Consider the following 27,579-nt stretch of genomic DNA (forward strand, 5'->3'; position numbering starts at 1 on the left):
CTCTCTCTCTCTCTCTCTCTCTCTCTCTCTCTCTCATTTAATATATTATCTTCATTCTTACAAACTGGAAACTGAGGTACAGAGAGGACACATTAACTTATTAGGTGGTGGAACCAGAATTTTAACTTACTCAATATGCCTCCTCCACAGTCTGTACAGGTAACCACCACGCTGTTATTTAACATCCAAAGAGCTCCTTCATGAGCTCACAGAGAACAACATAGGAATGAAGGAAGAGACCTGTGATCACAGGTGAGAGCATACATGAAGAGCCTGCGGATATTCTCAGCCACCCTTCATCCCACTCTTCCGGCTCCAGATGTTCTCTGAGATCTGAGTAGCCGTAGCTCAGAAATAGCTCATGATTGGAAAGTTATATTTATTCATCAAGGCTCAGTCAGGAACACAGAAACCATTTTTAGGTTTTTCAAGCAAGAAGGAACTTAACACATGGAATTAGATGTTTTAAAATTTGTTTCAAGGGCTTCGAAAACAGTTGGATGGAAGTAAAGAGCAAGGAAACTAGCTTCTGCTCGCAGGAAATGAGGAAATGCGCAGGGGGTTCACCACCTGCTGCGAGGAAGCAGCACGGAGGCGCTCTCCTCCCGGGCCTTCTGCCCGAGCATCTTTCCACCATGCAAAGGACAATAATGCCTTCCTTCCTTTCTGCCTGCCACGTCTCACTGCCGGAAAAAGCCCAAAACCCTGCTGCAAGAAGTAGGAAACTATATTCCTAGGTTGTACTAGTAGGTATGCGTTATATATAAATATTCCTCTTCCGCAGGCAGTGGCTGGAGATGCTGCTGAGCTGACAGTAGACAAGGGTATAAGGTATTTTCCTATCTTACTTTCTATACTAAATTTAACCTAGGGTATTATCTAGGGGAATATATTCCCAAGTAAGCAGATAAAATAACACATTTTCTATGGTAGTAAATATAAAAAACATCTTTCCAAAATAATCCCATTTCAACTGTTTTAGCCTTAATAGAAGTCCTGACTTTCAGTGTCTTTATGTGCATATTGAAATAATTTATAATACAATTTCTGTCTCCTCAAATGAAAATAATTCCTATCATTCCCCGTTGACATGTCATGGCTATATAGATTTCACAATCATGACTCCTTTACTCTACCATATAGACACACCCCCATGCGTATTTCTTCTCTGCTCTCCTCACAGTGCCTCTGTCAAGGGATCAAACTGTGACCATAAAACAGATGCTGATTGTAAACATAAATACAAATATAAATATAAACTACCACTTCCCCATGCCTGCATGAAATACCACCTTCTTTATTAAATTGGCAACTCTGGAGAAAGGTTTTTCCTCCCCTTTTGTAGATAAAAAGATAACATTTAAACCTGCCATCCTGATTCCCATTTTTCTCCTGTTTGTCTTCACCATTTCCAGAATTCTGTAGTTCTCATACTTTTGTGATTCCTTATTTTAAGGTTAAAAGGTCACGATTTTATAGAGTGTAAATGTCTTAATAAATCAGTATGTTATTTCCTTCCTGTTCATTAGACCTGTGAACAGCCAAGCCCACCGGGCTCCAGTGCTTTGCAAGGTTTCTCCCTGAGGAATGAGATGAGTGTAGGCATTGCAGTCTTCCAGGTCCTCCCAGGAGGTCCAGCAGCAGTGACTCGGATTTACTGAGCATTTACTGTGCTGAGCGAGGTCCTAATGCTTTCCCCGTGCCATCTCATTGAATTCTTACAGTGCTCCTCTTAGACAGAGGTTGCTGTTGCTGATTCACAGGCTTAGCAGTTTGCCCAAGGTTATACAAAGAGGTTGAGTCAGGATTTATCCACTTTCTGAGCCTACACATAGGTAGACAGTCCAAAAGAAATGTTGTTATAGGTAGGGATATCGGATTCATAATTAATGAGAACCCTCATATCTTTTTACTCAGGGGAAGAAAATTACTTAGAGTTTGAGGCAATATCCTGAAATTATAGAATCACCTGAGAGATAAATCATTGCTTTTCTATGTAGTTTACCCTTAACTGGCTTAAAAATAAGACTTTTGATTTTTAGAAACTTGACTCTGGAAGCATCTATATGAACTGTTAATTATTCTAGGGATTACATAGCAAGACTGGAATGGATGTGTGAACTGAATTCATGCGTAACTAATGTATAAAGACAGAAATACGGCTGTATATTATTAACCTTCACAAGGCATTCATCAGTATGTGTTTAGCACTGACTCATCAATTGAGCCTACACAGAGTATCTGTCACCAGCTAGACGAAAGGAGCAGGATTCCACTGTTCCTTTCACCACACACTGGAGAAGTGCATGCTGATCTCATTGACCAGCAATTCTCTTAGCTAGATTTCCACCCACAAATCCTGGACCTCATTCATTCTGCCTCAAAGGCAGCTGGTGCCACCTACACAGCGAGGCTCTTTGGCAAGGCCCACTCTGTCCTCCAGATAAGCAGGTTGTCTGTGTTGTCCACACAGTGATCGGATCAGAGCGACCAGGGCTTCTAGGATTCAGTCATGTTTTAATGCCGGTGGTCTTGATCCAGCATCTTGAAGGGTTCAGGAATCTGGAGAACTGTTGGTAAATTATTAAATAGTCCAGAGACAAAACATAATTTTGGAAGGCATCTTAGGGAGACAGAGAAGACTTAGCTAAAGGAACTAAGTTCTCCCTTGTCTCAGGACCCCTTACTTTTTATTAACACAAATTGTCCTAAGGCAAGGCAGATATACACTTCAAAGGCCAGAGTTTAGTACACAAAATCCATTGTCAGATTGGAGAAATTGCCTATGGCTGTTCAAGTGCTTGGCCAGTAGGAGGCAATAACATGTAGATTAAGATGCCCTTAGCTGTCTTGACAGCAAGCAATCAATTTGTGCATCCTTTTCAGGTTTGAGGAAATGCCCTCAGCCATTTCCAGATGATTCAGCCCTGCTGACATGTTGGAATTGGCTTCCAGCAATGTTTGCTCTGAATCACAGTAGCACATGATGTGCAGAGCTAATTGTTCCAAAGCCCACTTAAAGCTATAAATGGAGGAGAAACACATTGGAGTTGTATTATTTATTTATTGAGTACATTTGTATTGAATAAATAATATAAGTAGTAGTAATAGTAATTGCCATATATTAAGCATTTGCATGTTAAATGCCACTCGAAGCATTTATATCTTTTCTCCTTTAATCTTTAAAATACTGGGAGTTAGGTGTGGTGATCCTCCTTTTACAGAAGAATGTTACAGGGGAGTTTGCCCAAATGCTATATGAGAAAGTCAGAATTCGAACTCAGGTCTGTCTCCTTCTTGTTCACTGTACTTAATGTACTTGTAGTTCCTAGTGGTTCCAGGAACTGCATGGCATTCTGGGGGAACAAGGATAAAAGTGAGGTTGTACTTGCTCTCAGTCGAGAAGGTAATGATTCTTTCTGAACTTGGCTCTACATTTTTGAATGATGCAGCTGCCTGACACGAGGAAACTCGGGAAGATAAAGTGAAGAGAGACCTGTAAGAATGTGGCACTTACTTGCTGTGTTGTGTTGGAAAGCATGCTTTGTTCTGGTGGGTTCCGTTTCTCCGTTAGTAAATGGGTCTAATGTTTCCAATTTACACTGTGGCTGTGCCGCTCCCTAAGGCTCTTTGGGAGGTTTACAAATGCTAAAGCTGGAAGCTGCTATTTTAATAACACAGATAAATGTTATCTCTTTGCCATATAATATTTTTGCCTCTAAAATTCTGTTAAAACTTACATCTGTGTCGCTTATTCACCTGAAATATTGAGTTAAGTATTTGTTAACATTTTAAGATGCTCTTTGGATCGCGTCTTACAGCAACACAAAAGGCTTACTGAGCCGTGGAAATCGAATATGGCCCCGTAATCGTGCGTTTCCACAGGAGGACAGAGCTGTTTGTTAGCTTTTCCCCCATTTCTAGTAACTTCCCTTCCCAGCAGGACCTGATCTGGCCTCACTACACACCTTTTTAGTAGATGATTAGGTTTTGATGAAGCGTCAGGAGGATTGTTCGGAATAAAAGAAAAATCAATGTTAATGTTTCCCCCCAAGTCCAAAAGAGGCTGAGGTCTGTACTGTTGCTCACCACGTGTGAAAACCACGTGTCTGTGCTGGTTTCACAGTACAGAGTAGGAGCCTAACGCTAACCGTCTCGGAGGCCTTGGCCTGCACGGCTGGTTACCTCCCTCCAAGCTGTTTCCTAATTAACGGGACGTGGTTGTTCCTCTGTGGACCGTGCTGCATCCCTCCATCCTGGCGGCTCAGAATGCCTCCTCTCCTGGGTAGCCTAAGGAAACCGCTATTCTTTTCACCTCGGCTTTTATTTTTGTTTTGCTTTTCACTGTGTGCCGCACACGGATCTCCTTTGTTCCCACCACATGGGTCAATATTTGGAGACGCTCGGAGCCTTTCTGGAGCTTAGTTTCCTACCCCAAAGTGGAATAATGTTCCAGGCTAGTGAACTGTTTGGAAGACGTTAGGTCAGAGGCATTGTGTGAAGATATAATGGGGAAAGAGGATATAAAATTCTTTGATTTGTCCTTAAAGATTAGATTCAACGGGCATTATTGCCGAGTGTAAGAAGAACCACAGGCTATGAAAGGCTCCAGGAAGAATAACGTATTGCTTTTGTTCTCATGGGTCTCACACTCTGCCAGTGATTTTCAACCTTTTCCATCTCACGGCACACGTAAACTAATTTCTAAAATTCTGCAGTACATCAAAAAATATATTTTTTGCCCATCTTCCAAAAAAATAAGTAAAGATTTGATTCATTCACACCAGGTGGCTATTGTTGTATTGGCTGTTTCATTATTTTATCATCTAAGGGAAAAGAGGTCAGTGTTCCTGACCATATTAGTCAGGTGTTGGAATGTTTTAAAAATTCTTGCCACGCACCAAGAATTGCTGGCTTAGGCAAATCCAGGGCGAGGTGAAATGTGTTCCAGCCGCAAAAGGGAGGCAGAGGTGCCAGAGGTGAGAAGTGGGCTCCAGCTCCGTGGGCACCTTGCCAGGGGCCAAGTCCCCCAGCGGTCCTCATAGCAACATAACCGTATAGATGCGGAAAATGAGGCTTACAGTCATTAAGAAATGAGTTCCAGAGGAAATACAAACTCAAAGAACACATTTTATTTATCTGAGAAACTGCAGGAAAGAGAATGGTTTCATGGAGATTAAAATTACTCTTAAGCAGCATCCCTGAAGTTAGGTTCTTTATAAAAATGTGACCTTTGTTTTTGTTTTGTTTTTGGCCTCATATAATAATACATTCTCATACTGATGTCATTACCTGTAGTGAGGGGGACAAGTGTATCTGTTCTTCCGCAAAGAGTTACTCTCTGTGATTAGGGAAACGACATTCTGGAGAAGATAAAGAGAAAGAAGTGGGAGGGAGATGTTCCAGAGAACATTAAGAAGTTGTGGTACCTGTAGCCTTGTGATTAAAAAGGAGGACGTGTAGTACATGGTCATTTAAATAACAAATAGTCCATAGACAAGAAAATAGGTCTTTGCCTCCTATAGCCACTGAAAGCATTTTTTTTAAACCATCAATATATTATCAATTAGGTGAATAGAACTAAGCAAAGCAAATATAAATAAGACACCTTAACCTTACCCCCAGATTCCCCCATCCTTATCTTTTCTCCTTCTTGATAATGGATTTAATCTACTTTTCCCCAGCTCATTTTTTTTTAATTCCTTCCATTTGCCCTTCTTCCCTGTCAGAGTGGACAAAGAGCTCCCCTCCAGGGCAGCATCCCAGCACAGCCGTCAGACAGAAGGGTCTCCACTGAGGGGTGCTGTGTCTGAAAGAGCAGCTGTACTTCCAGCGCTGGCATGCCCATGGATGCATGTCTGGTATCTAATCTGAATAATATGTCCTGTGTCCCCATTCTTTGCAATCCTAATTCTGTAGGTCAAGGAACAATCTGAGTCGGCACTTCGGCTTTCAGAAATCAATTGGCTTTGCTAGCTCAACCCAGAATTTCTGAGGAAATCTTGGCTGGAAAGCAATAGTTCTTATCTGGGAACAAAAGAACCATTGCCTCTGAAATAGGCAAAATAAAGAGAACCCACCAAATGTGTTTCTTAGATGACGTACATCTTATGTAGAAACATAACAAAAGAACTTAAAACAAGGTTATAGACTGGAAGATGGGAAAGGGTGTCTAAATAAATGGCTTGGTAGTACTGGCTAAAGCTAGGACTTTTGCAAAGAATAGCTGAGTGTTAAAAATGTGTCTTCAGGAAAGAGAAAGTGATCTAAAAGTGACACCATGAAATTTTAATTTGGAGCCATTGACTTAGATAAGGAGGAAAGGACATCTCTATCCTAAGAAAATCCAAATTAGATGCTAATAAGACAATAGATACTTCAGCATGTGATTATCGTGTACCCGTTCCAGAAACTAATAGACTTATCTATATATATCATAATTTATTTAACAAACACTTATAAAGTGCCTACTGTGTACAAAACACTGGAATGGAGGAAAGTTAGCTTTATAGGTTTGCAAATAATGCAAGGGAATGAATAAAAAGTAGGGATTGTGGTACAGAGAAATAAGAAGGCTGAGGGTAGAGCTAGCTGACAAATGAAGTTGTACCTTGGAACTGTGAATTTATAGTGCCTAACACTTGCACTGTAACCCAGGGTTGAGCTTGGTAGTAGTATACCCCACAGGCATTTAACAGGAGGTAAGAGGAGAAATGGAGAGTTTCCTTTCACAGCCTCATTGACTCTGTAAGCCCCGTTAGTTCTTAATGTCACAGTCCTACTCAGGATTCCCATTCCCACTTTTTAAAAAATGTCATCCAGGTAACAAAATCAGAGGATCTCAAAATTACTTACAAAACCTAATAACACATTGCTCTAGGAGTTAGGAAGGTGCTATTACCACAATTTTCTAAATTAGAAAAGTCAAGATTGGAAATTAAATAATTTTATCCAGGTTAAACAGATATCATTTTGTAGTGACAGTCATTTCTCTGTATAAATAAGAAGAGGAGTCAGAAATAATGATTGCACCAAAATGTGATCTTCCGAAATGTTTTCCAGTGAGAAAATCTCGTGGGATCATTCCTCATTGTCTTTTTTTCCATCTTCTAAAAGGGTTTGGATTTGCAGAGTTAACCTTTCTTTTCCTGCTGTGATAACCATTTTACCCTTTTCAATTTATCACTTTGATGACAGCTGATCCCAGTCTAAGTTAATATTGTAACAATTTTAGATAATATTGCAGATGCACAAGGACACTCTCATATGAATCAATTAAACAAGTCACAGTAAGTTGCCATTAAAAGTATAGCAGCTGCATCCTTGAAAACAGATGCTCTTCTGGGTCTGAATGAGTCCAATTTTGACTGATTTTAAGACCTAAACAGATTTCAGTCTGGTTAATATTAGGATGTGGAACCACTTGAGACATCCTAATGACCTACGTTGATTGCTTCTCCATGACAGTTAGTGTGTTGGTTTTCCTTGTGAGGTGCTAGGTGTTTGATATGCCAGGGATTTTATGTCAGTAGAAAAGAGGAGACTCCCCCAAGTGTCAGCTGCAGCAAGATGGCCTCATGAAATTAAAGTGACTTCTAAAGGCAACCCAATTTATAGGGATTGGGCAGTAGGGATTGACCGGAATCACTTTAAGCTCTACTTTTGCAAAATTTCGAATAGCCAGGGAAACCAGCTATAATGCACTGTCTCCCTATCCCCACTCTGTCCCTGGCATATACTCAAGAAACTAAGGGGGAAGTTATAGCTGTAAATGGCAAGTCATTGCTTTTCTTTCCTGATCTTTATTAATCTGTTATTATGTGAATTATGTGTCCTATTATGTTGGTCAATTAAATCATTAGTTCTGTTTAATTAAAAAAATATTTATTTTTATAAAAAATTAACATAGCCAAATGTGTGTCTTAAATAAATAAATCTGTCTCACCCACATTTAATTAACCAAATATGGAGGATTGAATTAAGTAGGGACAAGGCACAGGCAAAGTCATCAGTCAGGAGACTCTTCCAGTAGTCCATGGAAGAGATGGAGCTAAACCAAGAAAATGACAGTAGATATAGAAAAGACAAAATATATTAAGAAAACGTTCATGCAGTAAAGTGGGCAGACATAAGTCTTTGTGGAGGGGAGTGAGGGAGGGAAGAGAATCGATTACTCTCATGTTTGCAGCTGAGATTTCTACGTTGATATGCCACTGATAGAGAATTCAGGATAAAGAGCAGATGGTAGAGATGGATAATGAGTTTAGTTTCGAGCTCATTGCATTTGAGATGCCTGTGGGATGTACTGGTAAAGTTAGCTGGCAAACAGTTGATCAAATAAAATTTAGGAGTCATCAATTCTTAGATAATAGCAAAAACCATGAAAATGGATGAGCTCAGAGAGAACAGATAGAATGACAAGTGAGAGCAACGTGAGAGTGACCAATAGAAAAAAAAATCTTTGGGAACACCAGCACTTATGGGCGGGCTAAAGAAGAATAGCCGGTGAAGGAAACTATGAAAAGAGTGTCAGAACTGTGAAAGGACACCCTGAGGAATAGAATGCCATAAGAGGCAAAGGAAAACAGAATGTCAAGGAGGAAATGGCCTTTCTGTGTTGAATGAGATTAATACTGGGAAACGCCCAATGGAGTTGGCAATAGACTATCATTGTTGATGATCCTCAGAATAATTATTTAACAAAGAGTCAAAGACACTAATCAGGTTGGCACATGGAAGAATTAATGGGAGGCAAGACTATAGAGAAAGCAAGTGCTGACAATTTTTTTTTTTTTGAAGTCTTAATAAGAATCTGAGGTCCTCAAGAGAGGAGTCATGGAGAGTAGGAAGGACAAATAGTCTGGGAGAGCAGCATGAGATGGGGGAAGTTACTGAGAAAGGGAAAGAAGCTGGCTGAGCACTAGGGCAGGATGGACATGTGTTATTGAAGACGCTTTTGAGCATAAAACCCAGAAAATTTTAGTGGCAACAATCAATGCTTAGCGGTTTCATTTCCCTGTCAACAGATGAGTTGCAGAATTAGCCCCTAGTTAGGTCAAGTTGCCAAAGAAAATCTGCTTAGAAGATCATTGGCTATACGGTGACACATAGCCACCTCTAGCTACTAAGCTAAGCTGGGAAAGTAGACTTCTAGATTGCCAGAGTCTCTAGTGGAATGAACAAAGGAGAGTTGGAAATATCTGTTGTTTATCTAATAAGCAGGATTTGCCCTTGAGACTAGATTTAGCTTCCTCATAAACCAATCAATTCAGCATAGAAAGCCCAGCTATACTATGCAAATGGTTAGCCAGGAGTCTCAGAGATGCCTGCTTTTATGCAAAGGCTATAAGAGGAACAAGCATGTTGTGAATGATCTGATGTGGCCCATCCCCAGTATCGGAAAAACAGCTCAAAGTGCATATTTTCATAAAATGATCTAGTACTAATAGCTTTAAAGCCCACAATATGTGTTCTGCTGAAACAAAGCAATCCCCAAGATAAATACACAACCGTGGAGCCTCTAAAAGGGTTTGTGCGTGTGTGTGTGTGTGTGTGTGTGTGTGTGTGTGTGTGTAGTAACCTATCTTTACTATAATCTCCCAAACAGCAGATTCTGTCAGCCTTGCTTTTTTATAGATTTCCATTTGACATTTAAGAGCTGGTTGGTTGTTTGTGTTGTCATTGTTTGCCATTCTCAGCATTTCTTCGCTCAGTGTACTCCTTCTTGTTAAGGAAACTTTGTAAACGTCAGTGAGCCCTCAAGAATTCACAGACCAGCTTTTCAGTAGATCTGTGGCCATGATTTTCCAAGATGCTTCACTAAAGTGCTATCTTTTTGCTATAGATTACAGTCAAGCGAAATGTGCAGTGTGCTGCTATCTAAACTGTTTTTACCTCACTCATTGCAAGTTTTATCTTGCCATTAACTTACTGTACTTATCTTTTTTGTTCTTGTTTTTAAATCCTCACCAAAGAAGTGAGGATATTTGTTCCATTGATTTTTAGAGAGAGTGGAAGGGAGGGGAGAGGGAAAGGGAGAAAAAGAGAAACATTGATGTGGGAGAGACACAATTACCAGTGTCCTCTTCTATGCCCCTCCTCCCCTGATCAGGGGTAGGGATCGAACCTGCAACCCAGGCACATCCCCTTGACAGGGGATCAAACCTTGACTCCAATGCTTAGGCCAATGCTCTAACTATTAAGCTTGGGTGCTTGTTGTTGTTTTTTAATGGCACAGTTTGGCAGTGTTCAGTTCCTGCGCATATGAAGTTATATATCTCTATAATAAAGCAATTATTGTTGGGTTGTTGTTGTTTTTTTTACTTTCTTGGTGGAATTTGTCCAGACTGCCTTTGATAGACTTTGGGATATTAGTACAGTAATCCATCCACCCTTATCTCTGGTTTTGCTTTTCATGGTTTCAATTACCTACAGGCAGCTGCAATCCAAAAGTATTAAATAGAAAATTCCAGAAATAAACAATTCACACTAGTAAGTTTTAAAGTGCACACTGTTCTGAGTAGCATGATGAAATCTCAGCCACTCGTTTCTGTCCTGCCTGGAATGTGACTCATCTCTTCGTTCGGCGAATGTATGTGGTGCCCTCCTATTAGTAGTCACTTAGTAAGTAGCCCTTATAGATCCACTGTCATGGTGTCACAGTTCTTGGTTCCAGTCACCCTAATTTTATTTAATAATGGCCCCCAAACACAAGAGTAGTGGAAGATGCTGTTAACTTGGATACCAAAGAGAAGCTATACAGTGCTTCTTTTAAGTGAAGGGTGTACCAGTATATGTATGGGGGGGGGGGGTCTATGTAGGGTACCATTCACGGTTGTAGGTCTCCACTGGGGGGTCTTGGAACGTGTCCCCTGCTGATAAGGGGAAACCACTGTATAACTTTGAACCTCAGACCATGAGTCCGATTTCTTAGGATCCGATTTCTACCTCTTTTCTTGGATATATATAGTAGCTCTCTCTGCTACAGTTAGTGTCACACAACAGAAGAACCCAGGAGCTCAAAAGCCCTAAAATGCTTTGAAATATTCCATCAGTGTTACTTGTGGTTGCTTTCACCCCACCTGCCAAATGAAGACCTGAAGGCAGTGTTCTCTCCTGGAGATGAGAGAACATAAATCATATTAACAGTACCGAAGAATGGCACTGCCTCACATGTAGCCCCCTGCAGACTGAGCTCTGTTCACCTTAGATGATGCCAAGGCTGGTAATGATTCTAAGTCTACGTCGTTATACTCTCTTCCTCCTTACACATCAGTTTCTTTAACAGAGTTTCTTTCCTGCTTGCTATGATACTTCATTAAAGTCTGGTTGCCCAGGGAAGAACTATCCTTATAGGTCTTGACTATCTCTCTGGTCCCTTCTCTGGGCTTAGCCCAAGTCTAGGCCTCAATGCAGCCCTGACAGCCCATAACTGTCGATGTTGCTGCAGCTATATGGTGACTCCCTACCCTCCAAGGTGCACACCTCCTGGCATTTAGTCAGTAGTGCCTGGCCACATCCCAAGGACATTGCATCCTCCAATAACGAGAAGAATTTTCAGATGAAAAAGCAAAAAATGGAAATTAGACTTCAAGGTGGATAGAATTATCTTTAAGTAACTTGTTGCTATAATTACGCTTCTTAACCTGGACAAATCAAATGCTAATGCATACTTATTATTTGTGTTTATTATTTATGTTAACATTGAGTAAGTTTTATGTGCTATTGGTCAAAGAGTTTTATCTACATTAATCTGTTCAATACTCCCAACAACCTCATGCTCTAGGTACTATTATAATATCTTATTTTATAGAAAAAGAAACAGGGCGACAGAATTTGAGTAATTACCTTATGGTCACATAGCAAGTAGTGGAGACAGGACTCAGGGCCAGTCTTTGAAGCTCTATAGAACTAAAGGATCTCTTGAATGAAATTGCAAAATTACCATTGGCAACCTTTGAGAAATTGTGGGAAACTGGGTACATAACAGAAACATAGACATAAACAGATATAGTTCACATTTCTGCTGTGCTGCTCAGTCTTTTCCTGAAGGCAACATCCAAGTGCTATTGAATATTGTGTCAATTACGTAGGAAAGATATAGAAGTTAGCTTTATAAAAATTTCCAAAAAGACCTTTGTAGGACTTTTAGTTAACTATGAGCTCTATATGAGTTCAAGTGGAACATAAAATCACCGTCCCGCCCCCTGAACAGCCTTACATGCAAGCATCATGGTATCTGGAACAAAGGAGTAGATAGCTCTCTCTAGGCAGGCCAGACCCCTCTGTGTTTTTTTTCCCCTCTGTAGTATTTATTGTGTGTGGTCCTGCATTCCACATTTCAAGGGAGATACAGAATAACCAGGATATTTTTATTGGTGAAGTATTAGAACTGTAAAATTATTCAATTCATTTATTTGACAAAGAGTTGAAAATGGAGGACATTTAGCCTGGAAAAGGGAAGACTGCAAGGAAGCCAAATGCAATGTCTTTAATACTTGAAGTGCTGACGCATACAAGAATGACTACAAAGTTGGCAGGATCAGGGCAGACAGATATGAGTCGATGTAGGATGGTCAGATCTTTCAAAGACTGGCTCGGCTGCCTCAGAAGGTGTTGAGTGTCCTTTCACAAACATTTGTGTGAGTGTAAGTGTGAAACCCAAAACTGAGCAGCCACCTGCAGATTTGTAAATGTCACAAGCATAGACCATGCGGTTGGGCCAGATGACTGCTGAGGTCACTTTCAACTCTGAAGGTCTGTTTTTTGTCATTCTGCAAACAGATTCAATCATCTGGGCTTCTGTGTTTAATCAAGGACAGAAATAGTCTATTCTGTCTTGGATATCTAATGCCGCCAACACTGGTATTAACCAAATTGGTAAAAAACAACATTATGAACAACAAAATAACATGTCATTTTAAAACCCAGTAGGCATGTAGTGAAATGATTGGTGTTTTGTCCTCTCTCCTTTTCTCCAGTGCTTTCTCCTGCTCAAGATGGTCACACGAACATGGATCCTCCCCCGGTGTCGGAGCAGATCATGCAGACCCTGAGTGAGCTAGCCAGATCTTTCCAGGACATGGCCGACCGCTGCCTGCTGGTGCTGCATCTGGAAGTCAGGTATGACTTGGCCACCCACAAGACGCCAAGATTGAAACCCACCATGGGTCATAAATCACTTGCTTTTTTCTGGAAACTATCACCATAATTTTTTATTATCATCAGTGTTGTTCTTTTTTTTACACCGGAAGTGATTTATAGTGTTATTCAGCCACTCTGCAGTTTTTTTAGCGCAGGTTGTATTGTGAACACTGTGATTCAGAGTTCGCAAGGCTTGTGATATCAGAATGACCTGAATTTGAATGTCTGTACCAGATGGATAGTTGGTCTTAAGACAGTTAATTACATTTACTTACCCTCAGTTTCCTCATCTTAAAAAATGGAAACAAGAATTCCTAACTTGTAGATTTTATAAATGATATCATTAATACAATGCCTGCTACATAATAAGAATTCAAAATGTGGCAGCCTTGTGATTATGGTGATTCTATTGTCACTGATGTTTTTACTAAAGTGCTCTGCTGATCAAGAAGGTAGTATAGATATTCAGGTATGATGGTCCCTTCCTTCAAGATCTTAAAAGCCAATAAGAGAGAGTAAGTTAAAATAATAATTCATGAAAATACTGGCCTCTTATTCCTTCTCCTGCAGGGTAGAATATTCTGAGTATTTGATAACTGCTGTTACTACACATGAAAATGCCAGGAGGAAAAGACTAGGGAACCTTTACTTGTTGATTTATTCATTTAATAAATATTTATTGAGTGCCTTCTTTGTGCCAGGTAATGTTCTAAAAGTTGGGATATAGCAATGGAAAAACACCAAATGTCCCTACTCTCCTGGAATTACATTCTAAGGGGGGGAAAATAGCCAATGAGAAAAAAAAAAAAAAAAAGGCAAAATGGAATTGGGCAATGCTATCCAATAGAAATATAAAGTGAGCTACATGTGACCCAAATAGATAATTTAAATTTTCTAAAAGTCACATTTGAAAAAAGAATATAATTTATAATTGTGTAAATTATAACACATATTTTAACCTAGTATAACCAAAATATCATTTCAACATGTAATTAACATAAACATTATAAATGAGACATTTTGTATTTTTTGTCCCAAGCCTTTGCAATTTGCAGATTTTACACTCACATCACATTGAATGTAGGACTAGTCATGTTCCCAGTGCTCCAGCACCTCCCTGTGGCCAGTGCTGTCATCCTGGGCAGTTCAGGGAATGGCTGAGGTGGATGAGAAAGTAGTTTTGTGTTTGCTTGTTTTTTAGATAGTGTGGGCAGAGAAAATGTGACAAGGTAACAAGAAGGAGCCATCTGTACAAAGACCTAGGGGAAAGGGTTTCAGACTCTCTGAGGGAGAAACATTCACAAGGTCCTGAGACGAAATCAGACTTGGAAGAGAGAGAAGTTCAGCTGATTGTCTCCCAGGGAAAAGGAGGATTAGGGGGTGGAGTGAAAGGGTAGGTAAAGGAGCATGACACATTAGAGACCAAGTGAACAGTTCACATTTTCTTTCCAGTGCATTAAGAAGCTATACAAGGTTTTTATGCAGGGGAGGCATGTTCATTCATTTATCATTCATTCACTGTTGTTGTTTTTTCAATTTTAAAAAAAATTAAATTTATTGGCGTGACATTGGTTAATAAAATTATATAGATCTCAAGAGTACATTTTTGTGATACATCATCTGTTTGTTGTATTATGCATTTGCCACCCAAAGTCCAGTCTTTTTCTGTCACCATGTATTTGACCCTTTTATCTTTCACTATCCCACCAGCCCCTTCCCTCTGGTAATCACTATACTATTGCCCGTGCCTATGAGTTTCTGTTTGTTTTACTTGTTTGTTCATGTCTTGCTCTCAGTTTTATATCCCACATATATTTCTTTACTTTTTCTGTCTGAGTTGTTTTACTCAGCATATTTATGATAGAGTAAAAATATGGTACATATATACAACGGAATACTACTCAGCCATAAGAAAAAAAATGAAATACTGCCATTTGCAACAATATGGATGGATCTTAAGAATATCATGCTAAGCAAATAAGTCAGACATCCAGTCACATTTTTAAAAGATCACTTTGACTGTAAATAAAAAAGGAATTTCCTAGAGAGTTATAAATAGAAGTAGAGTGACCAGTTGAAACCAGTTATAAGCACCAGTATGATGGAGGTGGGAGTAAGAGAATGTTGGACTTGAGACACATTCTGAAGGTAGAGCTGATAGAACTTGTTAATAGATCAGATTGGGCCCAGGGACTGGAAGCAGTAAGGAGAAAAGGACTCAAGGAAGACCACCAGCTTTGGGGCTACAATAGTTGTGTGGATGCCTAATCCATGGGTGGAGGTGAGAAAGAACAAGGGAGGAAAAAGGTTGAGTGAGAGGTGGAAATCAAGAATTCCATTTTGGAGATGTCCAGTTGCAGATGCTTAGTAGACCTCTAGGTAGAATGTCAAATAGGTAATTGGATATAGACTTGAAACTTCAGAATCAGAAGTCTTAGGATTATAGAGTATATAGTAATACATTTTCTTCTAGATGACTAGGAGACATTGTTAAAGTTGATAGAGTATTTTTTTTTCTTTTGAGTCTTTACTAGATTTAGATTTTTAAATGTAAATAGGATTTTGGTTCATACTCCAGTTTAGACTCTAGTTAGAACTTGGATATCTTTCAGTGTGCCCAGGTAAAGCCTAAATGATAATTTCTTGTTAATATCACTTTTTTTGTATGACTCTTGCTTTTTTTTATTCTTCATTATCTTGTTCAGTGAGTTACTTCTTTATTGCTTGTGAGCACCTGTGAGTCGAACAAGACAAGGAGTATCACAGATTTGGAGTCTATCTTACCATTATTTCTGAACTTACTTCTTTAAAAAAAAAAAAAAATCTTTATTGTTGAGAGTATTACAGATGCGCCTCTTTTTTTCCCCCATTGCCCTCCTCCATCCAGTTTCTGCCCCACCCTGGGTCTTCACCACTCTATTGTCTGTATCCATAGGTAATGCCTATATATAATACATACATATAAGCTCTTTGGTTAGTCTCTTCCCACCCCCACTCCTCCCTTTCCTCTGAGATTTGTCAGTGTGTTCCATGTTTCCATGACTCTGATTCTATTTTATTCACTATTTTATTTTGTTCAATACATTCTTTGTTCCTTTATTCTGATTTTTAGATTCTATTGTTGATAGATATGTATTCATTGCCATATTATTGTTCATATATTTTCTTTTTCATCTTCTTCTTCTTCCTGTTTCCCTTCCTAAAGAATAGCCTTCAACATTTCATGTAATACTGGTTTGGTGGTGATGAATACCTTTAATCTAATTCTTGTCTGTGAAGCTCTTTATCTGACCTTTAATTCTAAATGATAACTTTGCTGGGTAGAGTAATTTCAGTTATAGGTCCTTGCTATTCATCACTTTGAATATTTCTTAACACTCCTATCTGGCCTACAAAGTTTCTGTTGAGAAACCAGCTGACAGTTGTATAATTTGCCCTTGTAAGTAACTAACTGCTTTTTTCTTGCTGCTTTTAAGATTCTCTTTGTCTTTAGCACTTGGCATTTTAATTATGATGTGTCTTGGTGTGGGCCTCTTTGGGTTCCTCTTGTGTGGGGATTCTCTGTGCTTCCTAAACTTATAAGTCTTATTTCTTTCACCAGGTAGGGCAAGTTTTCTGTCATTTCTTCAAATAGGTTTTCAATATCTTGTTCTCTCTCTTCTTCTGGCACCCCCATAACATGAATGTTGGTATGCTTGAAGTTGTCCCAGAGGCTCCTTACACTGTCTTCATTTTTTCTTTTTGCTCTTCTGATTGAGTGTTTTTGCTTCTCCATATTCCAAATCCTTTATTTGATTATCGATATCCTCTACTGTTTAATCCCTGTAAATTATTCTTTATTTCAGTTAGTGTATGCTTAACTTTTGACTGGTCCTTTTTCATGTCTTTGAAATTCTCACTAAGATCTTGAAAGTCTCACTGAGTCCCTTAAAGCTTTTATTAAGATCCTTGAGTAACCATATAACCATTGTTTTGAACTCTGTGTCCAGTAGTTTTGCTTGCTTCCATTTTTTTCATTTGTGGCATAGTTCTTTGTCTCCTTATTTTGGCTGCTTCCCTGTGTTTGTTTCTATGTATTATGTAGAGCTGCTATGTTTCATGGATTTGTTAGAGTGGCCTTGTGTATCAAGTGTCCTATAGAGTCCATTTGCTCAGGCTGCCCAGTCAGCTGAAATGGTCACTCTAGGTGCACCCCTGTGTAGGCAGTGTGCACAGTCTTACTGTACTTGAGTCTTGATTGCTTTTGGCATCACTGGGAGGAATTGTCATCCAGACCAGTTGGCTGTGAGGACCAGCTGTGACTAAGGTGGAAGAGCTGCTTTGAAGAGATATCCCTATGGAGCAGGACCTGCTTCAGTGGAGCTTTGGTGCTCACTAAATCTGTCCCTTAGATGTGTTGCATGTGGATGTGTAGAGTTGTAATCTGGTGTGGTCTAAAGCTGTCCATCCAGTGCACTGGCTCTGGGGTCTCCCAGGATATGCCAAGTCAGCCACTACCTGGGAACACCAGGCAAGAGCTACAGAGAGATCTGCAGCTGGCTGCTATTTGTATTAAGCTTGAAAGTTCCTAGGTGAGGCCCAACTGTGAAGCAAGGCAGGCTGGTGCTATTGCCTAGTCTTAGGCCTTTTACTGGTATATTTAGGGCATGTTGATCCAGATGCTGCTCGTTTAAGAAATTTTTTGGAAAGTCTGGAGCCTGAGCCAGGACATGCCATTCATATGGAAATGCTATTGCAAACAGTTTGGGTTGGCTGCAAATTGGATGGGGCCAGGTCTTTGAATCACCAGGGCAGAATGAACAGTGTGGACCACACTATGGAAACTCAGATATGGCCCCATTCAGCTTTGTGACAGGAGAGGTCCCAGCACAGGAACAAAGACTCCTGACAGAGAAAGCCATCTCCAAGTTCCTACCCCAGTATGAGAGAAAGCCATATTCAAGTTCCTGCCACAATGCCATATACTGTATTTTCCGGCATATAAGACGACTTTTGAAACGAAAAAAAGTCAACCAGAAATCAGGGGCAAAAGACCAAAATTGCACAAAAATTACCTGCAGATCTTGACGGCAAAGTCAGTCTTTTCTTTGAAGTGTGGGGTAGTCTTATACAGCGAATATAGGCCTAAACCTATGTTTTAACTGTAAAATTAGGGGTCGTCTTATATGCTGGAAAATACGGGTAATTCAGTTCCTCCCTGTATGTGTCTGGCACTCTCTACTCTGCCCCTGAGCATTGCCCTAGTGCTGGAGCTCAGAGGAAGCACCACTATTTAAGATATGCTGGCCCTTTAAGAGGGACTGCCTGGGTCTCCAGCAGCCCATGTTACTCAGCCACAATCCTTGCTGATTTTTATAGCCCAAAGTTACAGGGACTTCTCTTCCCAACTCTGGATGTCTGGTGTGAGGCTGGAATCCCTTGCTTCTCACATGAGGCCTCCACAACGGGATGCTTCCACCCCTCCTATAAGTCTTGATGTACTTTCTTTACTTCTCTAGTTTTAGGATGGACAATCAGCCAGCTCTTAGGTTGTATGATGGTTGTTCTGTATTTTAGTTGTAATTTTGACATGGTTGTGGGAGGTGGCAAGTACCAGCGTTTACCTATGCCACCATCTTGGTTCCAACCTGAACTTATTTCTTATATTCAACTGTCCAGAAATAAGGCTTTTCTTCTGTATTCTTATTTGACTTACAATAAGATTTATATTTGTTTTCTATTTATTTGTAGCATGAAAGGTATTTTCTATGAGAAAGTAAATGCAGTAGGCATAAAAGAAAAAAACCACCAGTGACATTCTAATGTCTCTTTTACCTGGGTCACACAGAAAAACAAGAGAACATCGAATTCATTATTATCACCGCTCCTGGAATTATGCTATTGATTGTGTGGGCGCATGATGTGTTCCACATTTAGAATTATCTGCTTGTAGTGTAGTTAATTCCAGGTGGGATGTTTACAACACGTTTGAGTAAAATCTTTTAAATCCTTAACCTCTATTCTGCCCTTTTTGTTTTTCTACATCTTGGCAGTACTATGCTGAACATGTTTTAGTCATTATTTATTAACTCTACAAGGAACCATTTGGTGCTGTAACATTCACTGCTATATCGCCTTCAACATTAGTCTAAAAACAGAACAAGGTCATTTTAAAAATAAATAGCAAGAATGCTGAGTTTTAGAGTCTTGGATGCAGAATTTTCTTTCCTTGACTTTTACTGCGAACACTAAACATGTTTGTTTTTTCTAAGTTGAATGTCTTTACCTCCTCATATAACATGATTCCAGCATTCAGGTTGCTTCCTCATGCATATGCTCCATTTGTCTTTGTTTCTTTAAAGTATGTTGTATAAAACTGGATAGAACACCCCATGTATGGCTTCAATAGTGAATGTTCACACATTTTATTCATTTATTGTCACAGTACTATATTTTTACTTTATTTTTACCATCTGTGATGATAACCAGTTTACAAAATGAATAAGACATATCTCAAGCAAATCCTTATACAATAGTATGATAATGCTAAAATAGGACAGAATGCAAGGTGCCCACAGTGGGAAGAGACAGTTAGCTTCCAGAAGATAGGAAACAGGTGAGTCTTGTTCACTGTGCTGGCCCCAGAACCAGGAAGAATCCTACTGTACAATAGATGCTCAATAAAAACATCAGTCACTCTTGAGAATTAGCTGGTTTGAGACCAAACCCAGATAAAATAAATGCTGTTTCCCCAAATAGAATCTGTTGGATTGATTTTGAGATTCTGTTTTCACTCAGTAGTTCACTACGTGTATTTGAAAGATACAGAGGTACTGCATGGCCAACATCATCCTTGTGATCATAATCAGCTTGTGTTTGTTCTTTTCTTTCCTGCTAAGAAAGAATTAGAACTTAGGACCTGTTGTCCAGAACTGGTACAATGAAAAGGTGGCTGGAAGCCCTACCTCTGGCATTTTTAACCAAGAAGACACTAGTAAGAGCATAGATAGAAAAAAGAAGAAAAAAAAAGCAATGGGAAATGCTAGCAAGAAGTTCAAATGTCAATTTCTTTGTCTTATTTCCCCCAATGTTTATATTCATAAGTTCATATTTTTCTTTACTATTGTTAAAGTTCAGTTTTAAATCCAGCAGGTTCTGTGTTGAAGAACCCATCCAAACAGTATTGGACAATTTACCTGCGTCACTGTAGGTCACATTTAACCACCAAACAGTGCCTTTCCAAAGTTTGAAACATAAGGCAAATGACACCCAAGAAATGAAAGACATGGTGAGACGATAAAATATTGTTCAGTATTTTCTCCTATTTGAATGTGATAAGAAGAGAATTAGGTTGCCATTTGAATTCAAGATGCAAAGAATGTCACCTTTATCAGCCGATTCTCTCACCATCAGCAGAAATCCAAGTGGGTTCAAGAGCTATCGCCTATCACTGTTGGGATCCTAAATGTGCACTTTCTGAAAATCAACCATTCTGCTGTGTAATCAACAATATTTGCAGAAAACCATAATGCCAAAGGCATATGAAGGTCAGCAACAACATGCCAGAATTCAAAAGAAAAGGGGGGAAAACAAAGAATTTTTAAAAGTTTGCCATTTGTCAATGGCTACTTTAATTTCTTTTTCATCTCTGGCCATTTTGGGAGAGGAAAATGGTACCTTAAAATAGTGTTTATCTCTCTTCTCCACTCCTCACCTCAGGATCTAATAAGCTCTCACCTCCAATCTGTAACAATGTCTTAAGTAGTCTTTCTACTTCCAGTTTCTTGCACACTCCGCCATCAGTCCACCCTTCATTCTGCCAGAAGATCTTGCCGAAGCTCATACCCAATGATATCATTTCACCTCCTAAAAATCCTCCTAAGGCTCCCTATGGCTTCTCAAAGTCCAAAGTCCTCAGAAGGCCTCCAAAGCCCATGACAACCTGGCCCTGCCCATCTCCCCAAGCTCACCTCATGCTCTGTCCTGTGATCTGTGTGTGCCGGAAAGAGCAGATCATCACCCCCTGAAACTACCCTCCACTCACTCAGGCCTTTGTTCCTGGTCTTCCCATTGTCTGGGTTATAATATTTATAATTTATTATAAAAATGCTTTAGCATTGATGACTTCATCTTATTTTCAATTAAGAGCTGCTTAGTTTAAATTTCAACCACAGTGCCAATCAATTTCCCTCATCATATCAATTTCCCTCATCACTAATCCTCCACGGTTGATTTCATTATATCAGAAATCGGATTCTAGAGGGATCTGCAACCAGTGCACATACTGGTATCTTGATCAAAACTGTACATTTTACCAGATAACACATGAATGTCAGAATGAGCTTTTATTGGTGCAGTTAATCATGAGTTGCTTAGCAGCTGTTAAGATGAGTCTCATCATAAAAATGAACTGGTAAGTCAAGATATTTGGATTCCCTTGCAAGAACAGGTAATAAGAATATAACATGTACTATACACAACTTAGCTCAAAATAGATTCTAGATCTAAATGTAAAATCTAAAGCTTTAAAACTTGTAGAAGAAAACACATGAAAAAGAAATTAGTGACTTTGCTTAGAGTCTTAAATCTAACACCCAAAGCACTATCCATTAAGGAAATAAAGGATAAATTGAACTGCATCAAAATTTAAAACCATTCTTTGAAAGATACTGGTAAAGTGGAGGGGGGGAGGGGGAGGAGTGCATCTCTTCCCCCTGGCTGCCTGAAGATCATCGGCCGCCATCATGAACAACACAGAGACTGTTGGACCAGGAAGTTTATGACAACAAACTACCTAAGCGGAAACAAATAGCCATTGATGTCCTTCACCCATCAACAGTACCTAAAACAGAAATTCAGGGGAAAGTAGCCAAAATGAATTAAACTATAGCAGTTGCTAGTTTTGTGTTTAGATTCAGAACCCATTTTGGTGGCAGCATTTTAGCTGGCTTTGGCATGATTTATTTGGCATGGGGTTATGCAAAGAAAAATGAACCAAACATAGACTCACAAGATATGGCCTATAAGAGAGGAAGACCTCAAGAGCTCAGAGAAAGGAAGCCAAGAACAGGATAAAGAAAGTCAGAGGTCTGTAGAGGCCATCGTCGGTGTTGCAGAAAGTGAGCTGGAGCCTGGACAGCAGAAGGAGTGAAGATTCTTATGACTTTATCTATGGTGACTGAAGGTTTTTCATGAGAGGGTTAATAGGCTGGTAGAAAATATTTGCAAAATGCATATCTAATGAAAGACTTGCATCCAGAAAAAAATATAATAAACTCTCAAAAGTTAGTAGGACAACAACCTAATTAATGATAGGCAAATGATAGGAACACAAAGATAGATATATGGACAGCAAATAAGCCTATGATATGCCCAATATCATTAGTCATTAGGAAATACAAATTAAAACCACAATGAGATATCACTATACATCTGTTAGAATGACTAAACTTTTTTTTTACCTGACAAATTTTTGAAGTGAAATAAGCCAGACAAGGAAAGATAAATAGTCATGGTATTATTACTATATGCAGAATCTAAGGGGAGAGAGAGGAGAGAGAGGGGAGGGGGGAGGCTGAGGGAGTGGAGGAAATGGGAAAGATTGAGAAAAGGGTACAGACTTTCATTATACGATTAATAAGTCCTAAGTGCCTGGAGCTTTAATGTGAAACATGGTACCTATAGTTAATAACACTGTACTATGTAATTTAAATTTGCTACTAGAGTAAAACATAAATGTTCACACTAAAAAAAGGAACTAGATATGTGAGGTAATAAAGGTGTTAATTAGATGGGGGAATCCTTTAACAATGTATACCTATATCAAAACACTTTAAATATGACTATACGGTGCCAATAGAGCTAAAATTTAAGAAAACCAACAATACTAGGTGCTGGTGGAAGATGTGGAGCAACTGGAACCCTCGCATGTTGCTGGTGAGATAGGAAAAGGTACAGCTACTTTGGAAAACTGTTTGGCAGCTTCTTATAAAATTAAACATACACCTATCATATGACCCACCAATCTACTTTTAGGTATTTACCCAAGAGAAATGGAAATGTATACAAAAACCTGTACACGAAGCAGCTTTATTCATAAGCACCCCAAATTGGAAACAACCCAGATGTCACCTGGTGAAGAGTGAAATTGTGGTACATCCATATGTGGGGGACTGCTCAGCCATAATAAGGAATGAACAACATGGATTTATCTCAAACCCTTAAAAAAAAGTAAAGGAAGCCAAACTCCAAAGGCGACATTCTATACACTTCCATTTATATGACATTCTGGAAGAGATGAAACCATGGGACAAAAAATACATCAGTGGTTGCAAGATCTTGGGGTGTCAGTAGAGATTGACTTCAAAGGGGACAAGGAAATTCTGAGGGTGATAAGACTATTCTGTAATGATTATGGTGGTGCTTATATAACTGTATGCATTTCTCAAAACTCATAGAAGAGTACCCTAAATAGGGTGAATTTTCTTGCTTATAAATTATTTCTCAGAAAACTTGACTTAAAAGGAAAGATGGCCATCAAGTCTGTGTTTGCCACGCTGGGGATAAAGGCCCAAGGTTTTTGCAGCCATTTGTTTAGGAATAGTTCTTGTTACCTGATGCCAACCATAAGGGTAACAGAATCCTGACCAGTATTGTGTCTTATCTCCCTCCAGGAGCATGATACATTCATCCAAAACAATAGAGAGTTAGGACTTCACTGTGTGAACTATAAATGGTGTTTCTGTTTTCTTTTTAAAATAAATACCTATGCATGCTTTTCATTACAATTTACTACAAAGGTAATGAAGTAGCAAATGCTTACCCACCTCAAGCATCTCAGACAGTTACTGATATCTACCAAAAAGAAACGAAGAGGGGGTGGAGGAGGTTGAAGAGGGTATGGGGGATAAATGGTGATGGAAGGAGACTTGACTTGGGGTGGTGAACACGCAATGCAATGTATTATAGAATGGTAGGGCTGAGGCCGACATAATTCTATTAACCAATGTCACCCCAATAAATTCAGGAAAATCAAATAAAAAGAAATGAAGAATTGTGCATCACCAAAATGACTCGGGCCATTTCAACACAGAAATACACTCATTCAGATGTGCCCTTTCCAGACACTCTCAGTGTATGTGCTTCTTAGGGAAACACTGCCCTCTTTTGGTCATTGTTTTCTTGGCCAGCCCTAGCAGGTTGTAGTGTTCAAGGACACAAATTGAGTCTTACATTCCCAGGGCCTAGCACAATTTTTAACTAATTCATGGATGTTTTGTGTTTTCTTTAAGTAATAGACTAACATTAATAAATATGCTAATAGTGATGACATCCAGCCTTACTATGCACTTCCTCCGTGCCAGGCCCTATACCAAACACTTTCTATGTGATAGCTCCTTAGGTATTGTTCTCATTCCCTTTGCACAGATATGGAAACCGAGACAGAGAGAGACAATAACTTGCCTGAAGTCACACAGCTAATAAGGGTTGGAATTGGGAATGCAAACCAATGTAGTCTCATTATACAGCTTACACATTTTAGATCTGTGACATTCGCCTCTCATTTTTACTACAAGGATATCTGTTGAAAAATGTAATGCTTTTCACACTATGCATGCAGTCCTGTCACTGAAAAGGATTTTAGAGCTCATCTATTTCTCCCTCACAGCATGTGAATTGAATAAGCAAAAGCCACAGACTCTGATTTGCTCAAGGTCACTTAGCTGCTCTGTGGAGTAACCAAGGCGGCTTTCTGGTGAAAGGGGGAGGGGCGCATGCAGTGTTACAGGCCACTGCTTCTGTAAATATTTGAGAGCACGATCACAAAAAGATCATTATTCTCATCAGAAAGAGGAATTGCTAATTGCTCTCCCCATCTCTCTGTCTTTTCCAGGGTTCACTGTTTCCATTATCTCATCCCTCTTGCAAAGGAGGGGAACTATGCCATCGTTGCCAACGTGGAAAGTATGGATTATGACCCTCTGGTAGTCAAGCTCAACAAAGACATCAGTGCCATTGAAGAGGCCATGGGTGCCAGCCTGCAGCAGCACAAGTTCCAGTACATCTTTGAAGGTCAGCCCTGCCCCGTCCCGTGTGTTCAGGAGGGAGGGAGGGGCCAGTGGCCTGATTTTTCTCTGTCATGGAAGTTTAAAACTTGTGGGGAAAGTTTGTTGGAACTTTTATATCTTTTTTCTTAAAGCAGCAATGCCTGGTATCTCTGTATGGCCAGGTAGACAACAATATGGCTGCCATCTGCTCCCGGTTGATAAGGAGATTTAATCCAAGATAAGGCAGATGGCAGCAGGCTGCCTCCCTGACATGCCACTCATGAGAGTTGGGTAAATGTGTGGAGGGCCCCGAATTCACTCAAGAGGAGCTCCTAAAAGAAAATGAAACATATACCACGAGGAGAGGGTTCTGAAAACTCCCTCCTGGCTAAAACGTTCTCTCTGAGAATGCATTACTGTCAGGAAACAAGGAAAACAAAGGCACCCTCCGATGGGCATTGATTTTAGGAAGGCTGCATCCTGAATGCCTTCAAGGCAGGCGAAGGCAGGGGAGGGTATGGAGACAGCACTGTGGTGCCAGGCAGGTAATTTTTCCTGCTGAATTCCCTCCTGGGGTCCCTGTCAGGGCTTCCCAGTGCCTCCCCTTTTTTCCTGTTTTGGTTTCTTTGTACATAGACCTGGGCACTAGAAGCATCCATGGTGTGTCTTGGAATGAAACCAGTGTTGTTTACAGCTACTCAGAGGTGCGTCGTTTAAAGGATTGTAGCAACCGAATGAGAGGCAGTGGTGATGCCTGGCCGTTGATTGATTCATGAAACAGTTGTATTCCAAGAATGTGGGCTTCCAAATCTTATAAAACTAGCTGTTAGTGAGTGCCTGGCACAATGGATTTGGGGGCAGCGGTCGCGCTCTGTAGCTTGAATCTGAGGTGTCCATCTGAGAATTCACTTCTCCCTCCTGCAAAGTCCTCTCTGGTCTTTACCGGGGCTCTTCCAAGCCCTACATTCTCTCTCCCAGAGTTTTCCTCTCATTGTGCCCAGGCAGTTCTTCACATGTAATCCTGCTGGGAGACCACGTCGCAAAATACAGGCCTGATCCTCTGACTTAGAATTGATTTTAACTAGGAAAGTTTCAGACTATGTTTTAAAAGCCAGTTATTTCTCTGCAATGTAATTTTCTAAATTCAAAAGGTGTAATGTTGAGTTTCCTCAAGCTGAAGAGGAGGTGACAGTTAAGTATCCCTGCCTCATATTTAATACTTCTATGAGTGGCTGGGGGGGTGGGGGGGAGAGAGAAGAGGGGGGAGGAACTTCATCCCAGCTGTGGTTTAGAATTGCTGGTATATAATAATAACATAAAGAGACCAATTTCTAATTGGTTTTATTATTTGTTATTATTATTTATTACATACATTTTTATGCAATATAGTTATTAGTATTTACTATTTTTTATATGTTTTTATTTCAGAGAGAGGAAGGGAGAGGAGAGAGATGGAAATATCAATGATGAGACAGAATCATCTATCAGCTGCCTCCTGCATGCCCACTACTGAGAATCAAGCTTGAAACTGGGGCATGTGCCCTGACTAGGAGCCAAACCATGACCTTCTGGTTCATAGGTCAATGCTCAACCATTGAGCTACACCGGCCGGGCAGTATTTATTATTCTTTACAAACAATCCACTTGCCCGCAGCCATTGCCTACACTTAGGATCTACTGCAAATGGCAGAACAGAATTATTCCTGGGGCTTGGCCTACAGGGATTTTTCACAGAAGTCAGTTGTCTGGAATTAATGTAAAATCCCTGTGTCTTTTCTTCACTTTCAAGTAGTAGCACATGGGCTTGCGAGCTAGAAGCAGTGTTGGTGAGGACAGCAGGACAAGAGAGAACACACCTTCCTCTCCCTTTGCTACCTTCATCCTAATAGAAGGGGAACTCATTTTGAAGACAGAGGGAGCAATTATGCCCCAAAGTCCTCTGACTTGAGCCACAGTCACTGTGTAGGGACTATTCCTTCAGAAGAGGAAAGTAACAAATACAGCAGACCGTTTGGGACCAGTAAGACTAGCACTCAAGTTTGGGGGAAACAGCCTGCTAAAGTTCAGCTCTGAAAGAAAAAGGGAAAAAGAAGAACTAGAAGTTTACTTAATTCCAAGTATTTAGAATTAGAATCTGGCTTCTTGAAATGTTAATCTACATGTGCCTTGGGTTGTTCTGAACTCAGTTACATAGGAGACCCTGAATGGGACTGGTAGTTGTTGCTGTTCTGACCTGCTCTTGCTCAGTTTCATAGACCTCAAGATAGTCCTTTGGCATCAAGAACAAACCACTTATCAGACTCTAGAAATGCCCATAGCTATCTCAGAGGAACTCAACAGTTAATGCATGATCTGCTTTTCTTTCACACTTTGCTTTTGCTTACACTCTCTCCAGTTGCTACTTCAGAAA

The 27,579-nt window shown here is 39.9% G+C and overlaps 1 protein-coding gene across 2 annotated transcripts in view; it reads left to right on the plus strand.

The window, feature by feature from the left end:
- Positions 1-27,579, plus strand: part of EXOC4 (exocyst complex component 4) — a 674,653-nt gene that overhangs the window by 596,295 nt on the left and 50,779 nt on the right. For both annotated transcript variants that reach the window (XM_036427305.2, XM_036427297.2), the window contains 2 exons: positions 12,981-13,122; positions 25,016-25,194. In XM_036427305.2, coding sequence (XP_036283198.1) covers positions 12,981-13,122; positions 25,016-25,194 — 321 coding nt within the window. The remainder of the gene's footprint in view (positions 1-12,980; positions 13,123-25,015; positions 25,195-27,579) is intronic.

The sequence above is a fragment of the Pipistrellus kuhlii genome, unplaced genomic scaffold, assembly GCF_014108245.1.
Source record: "Pipistrellus kuhlii isolate mPipKuh1 unplaced genomic scaffold, mPipKuh1.p scaffold_m20_p_10, whole genome shotgun sequence".
Lineage (NCBI taxonomy): Eukaryota > Metazoa > Chordata > Mammalia > Chiroptera > Vespertilionidae > Pipistrellus > Pipistrellus kuhlii.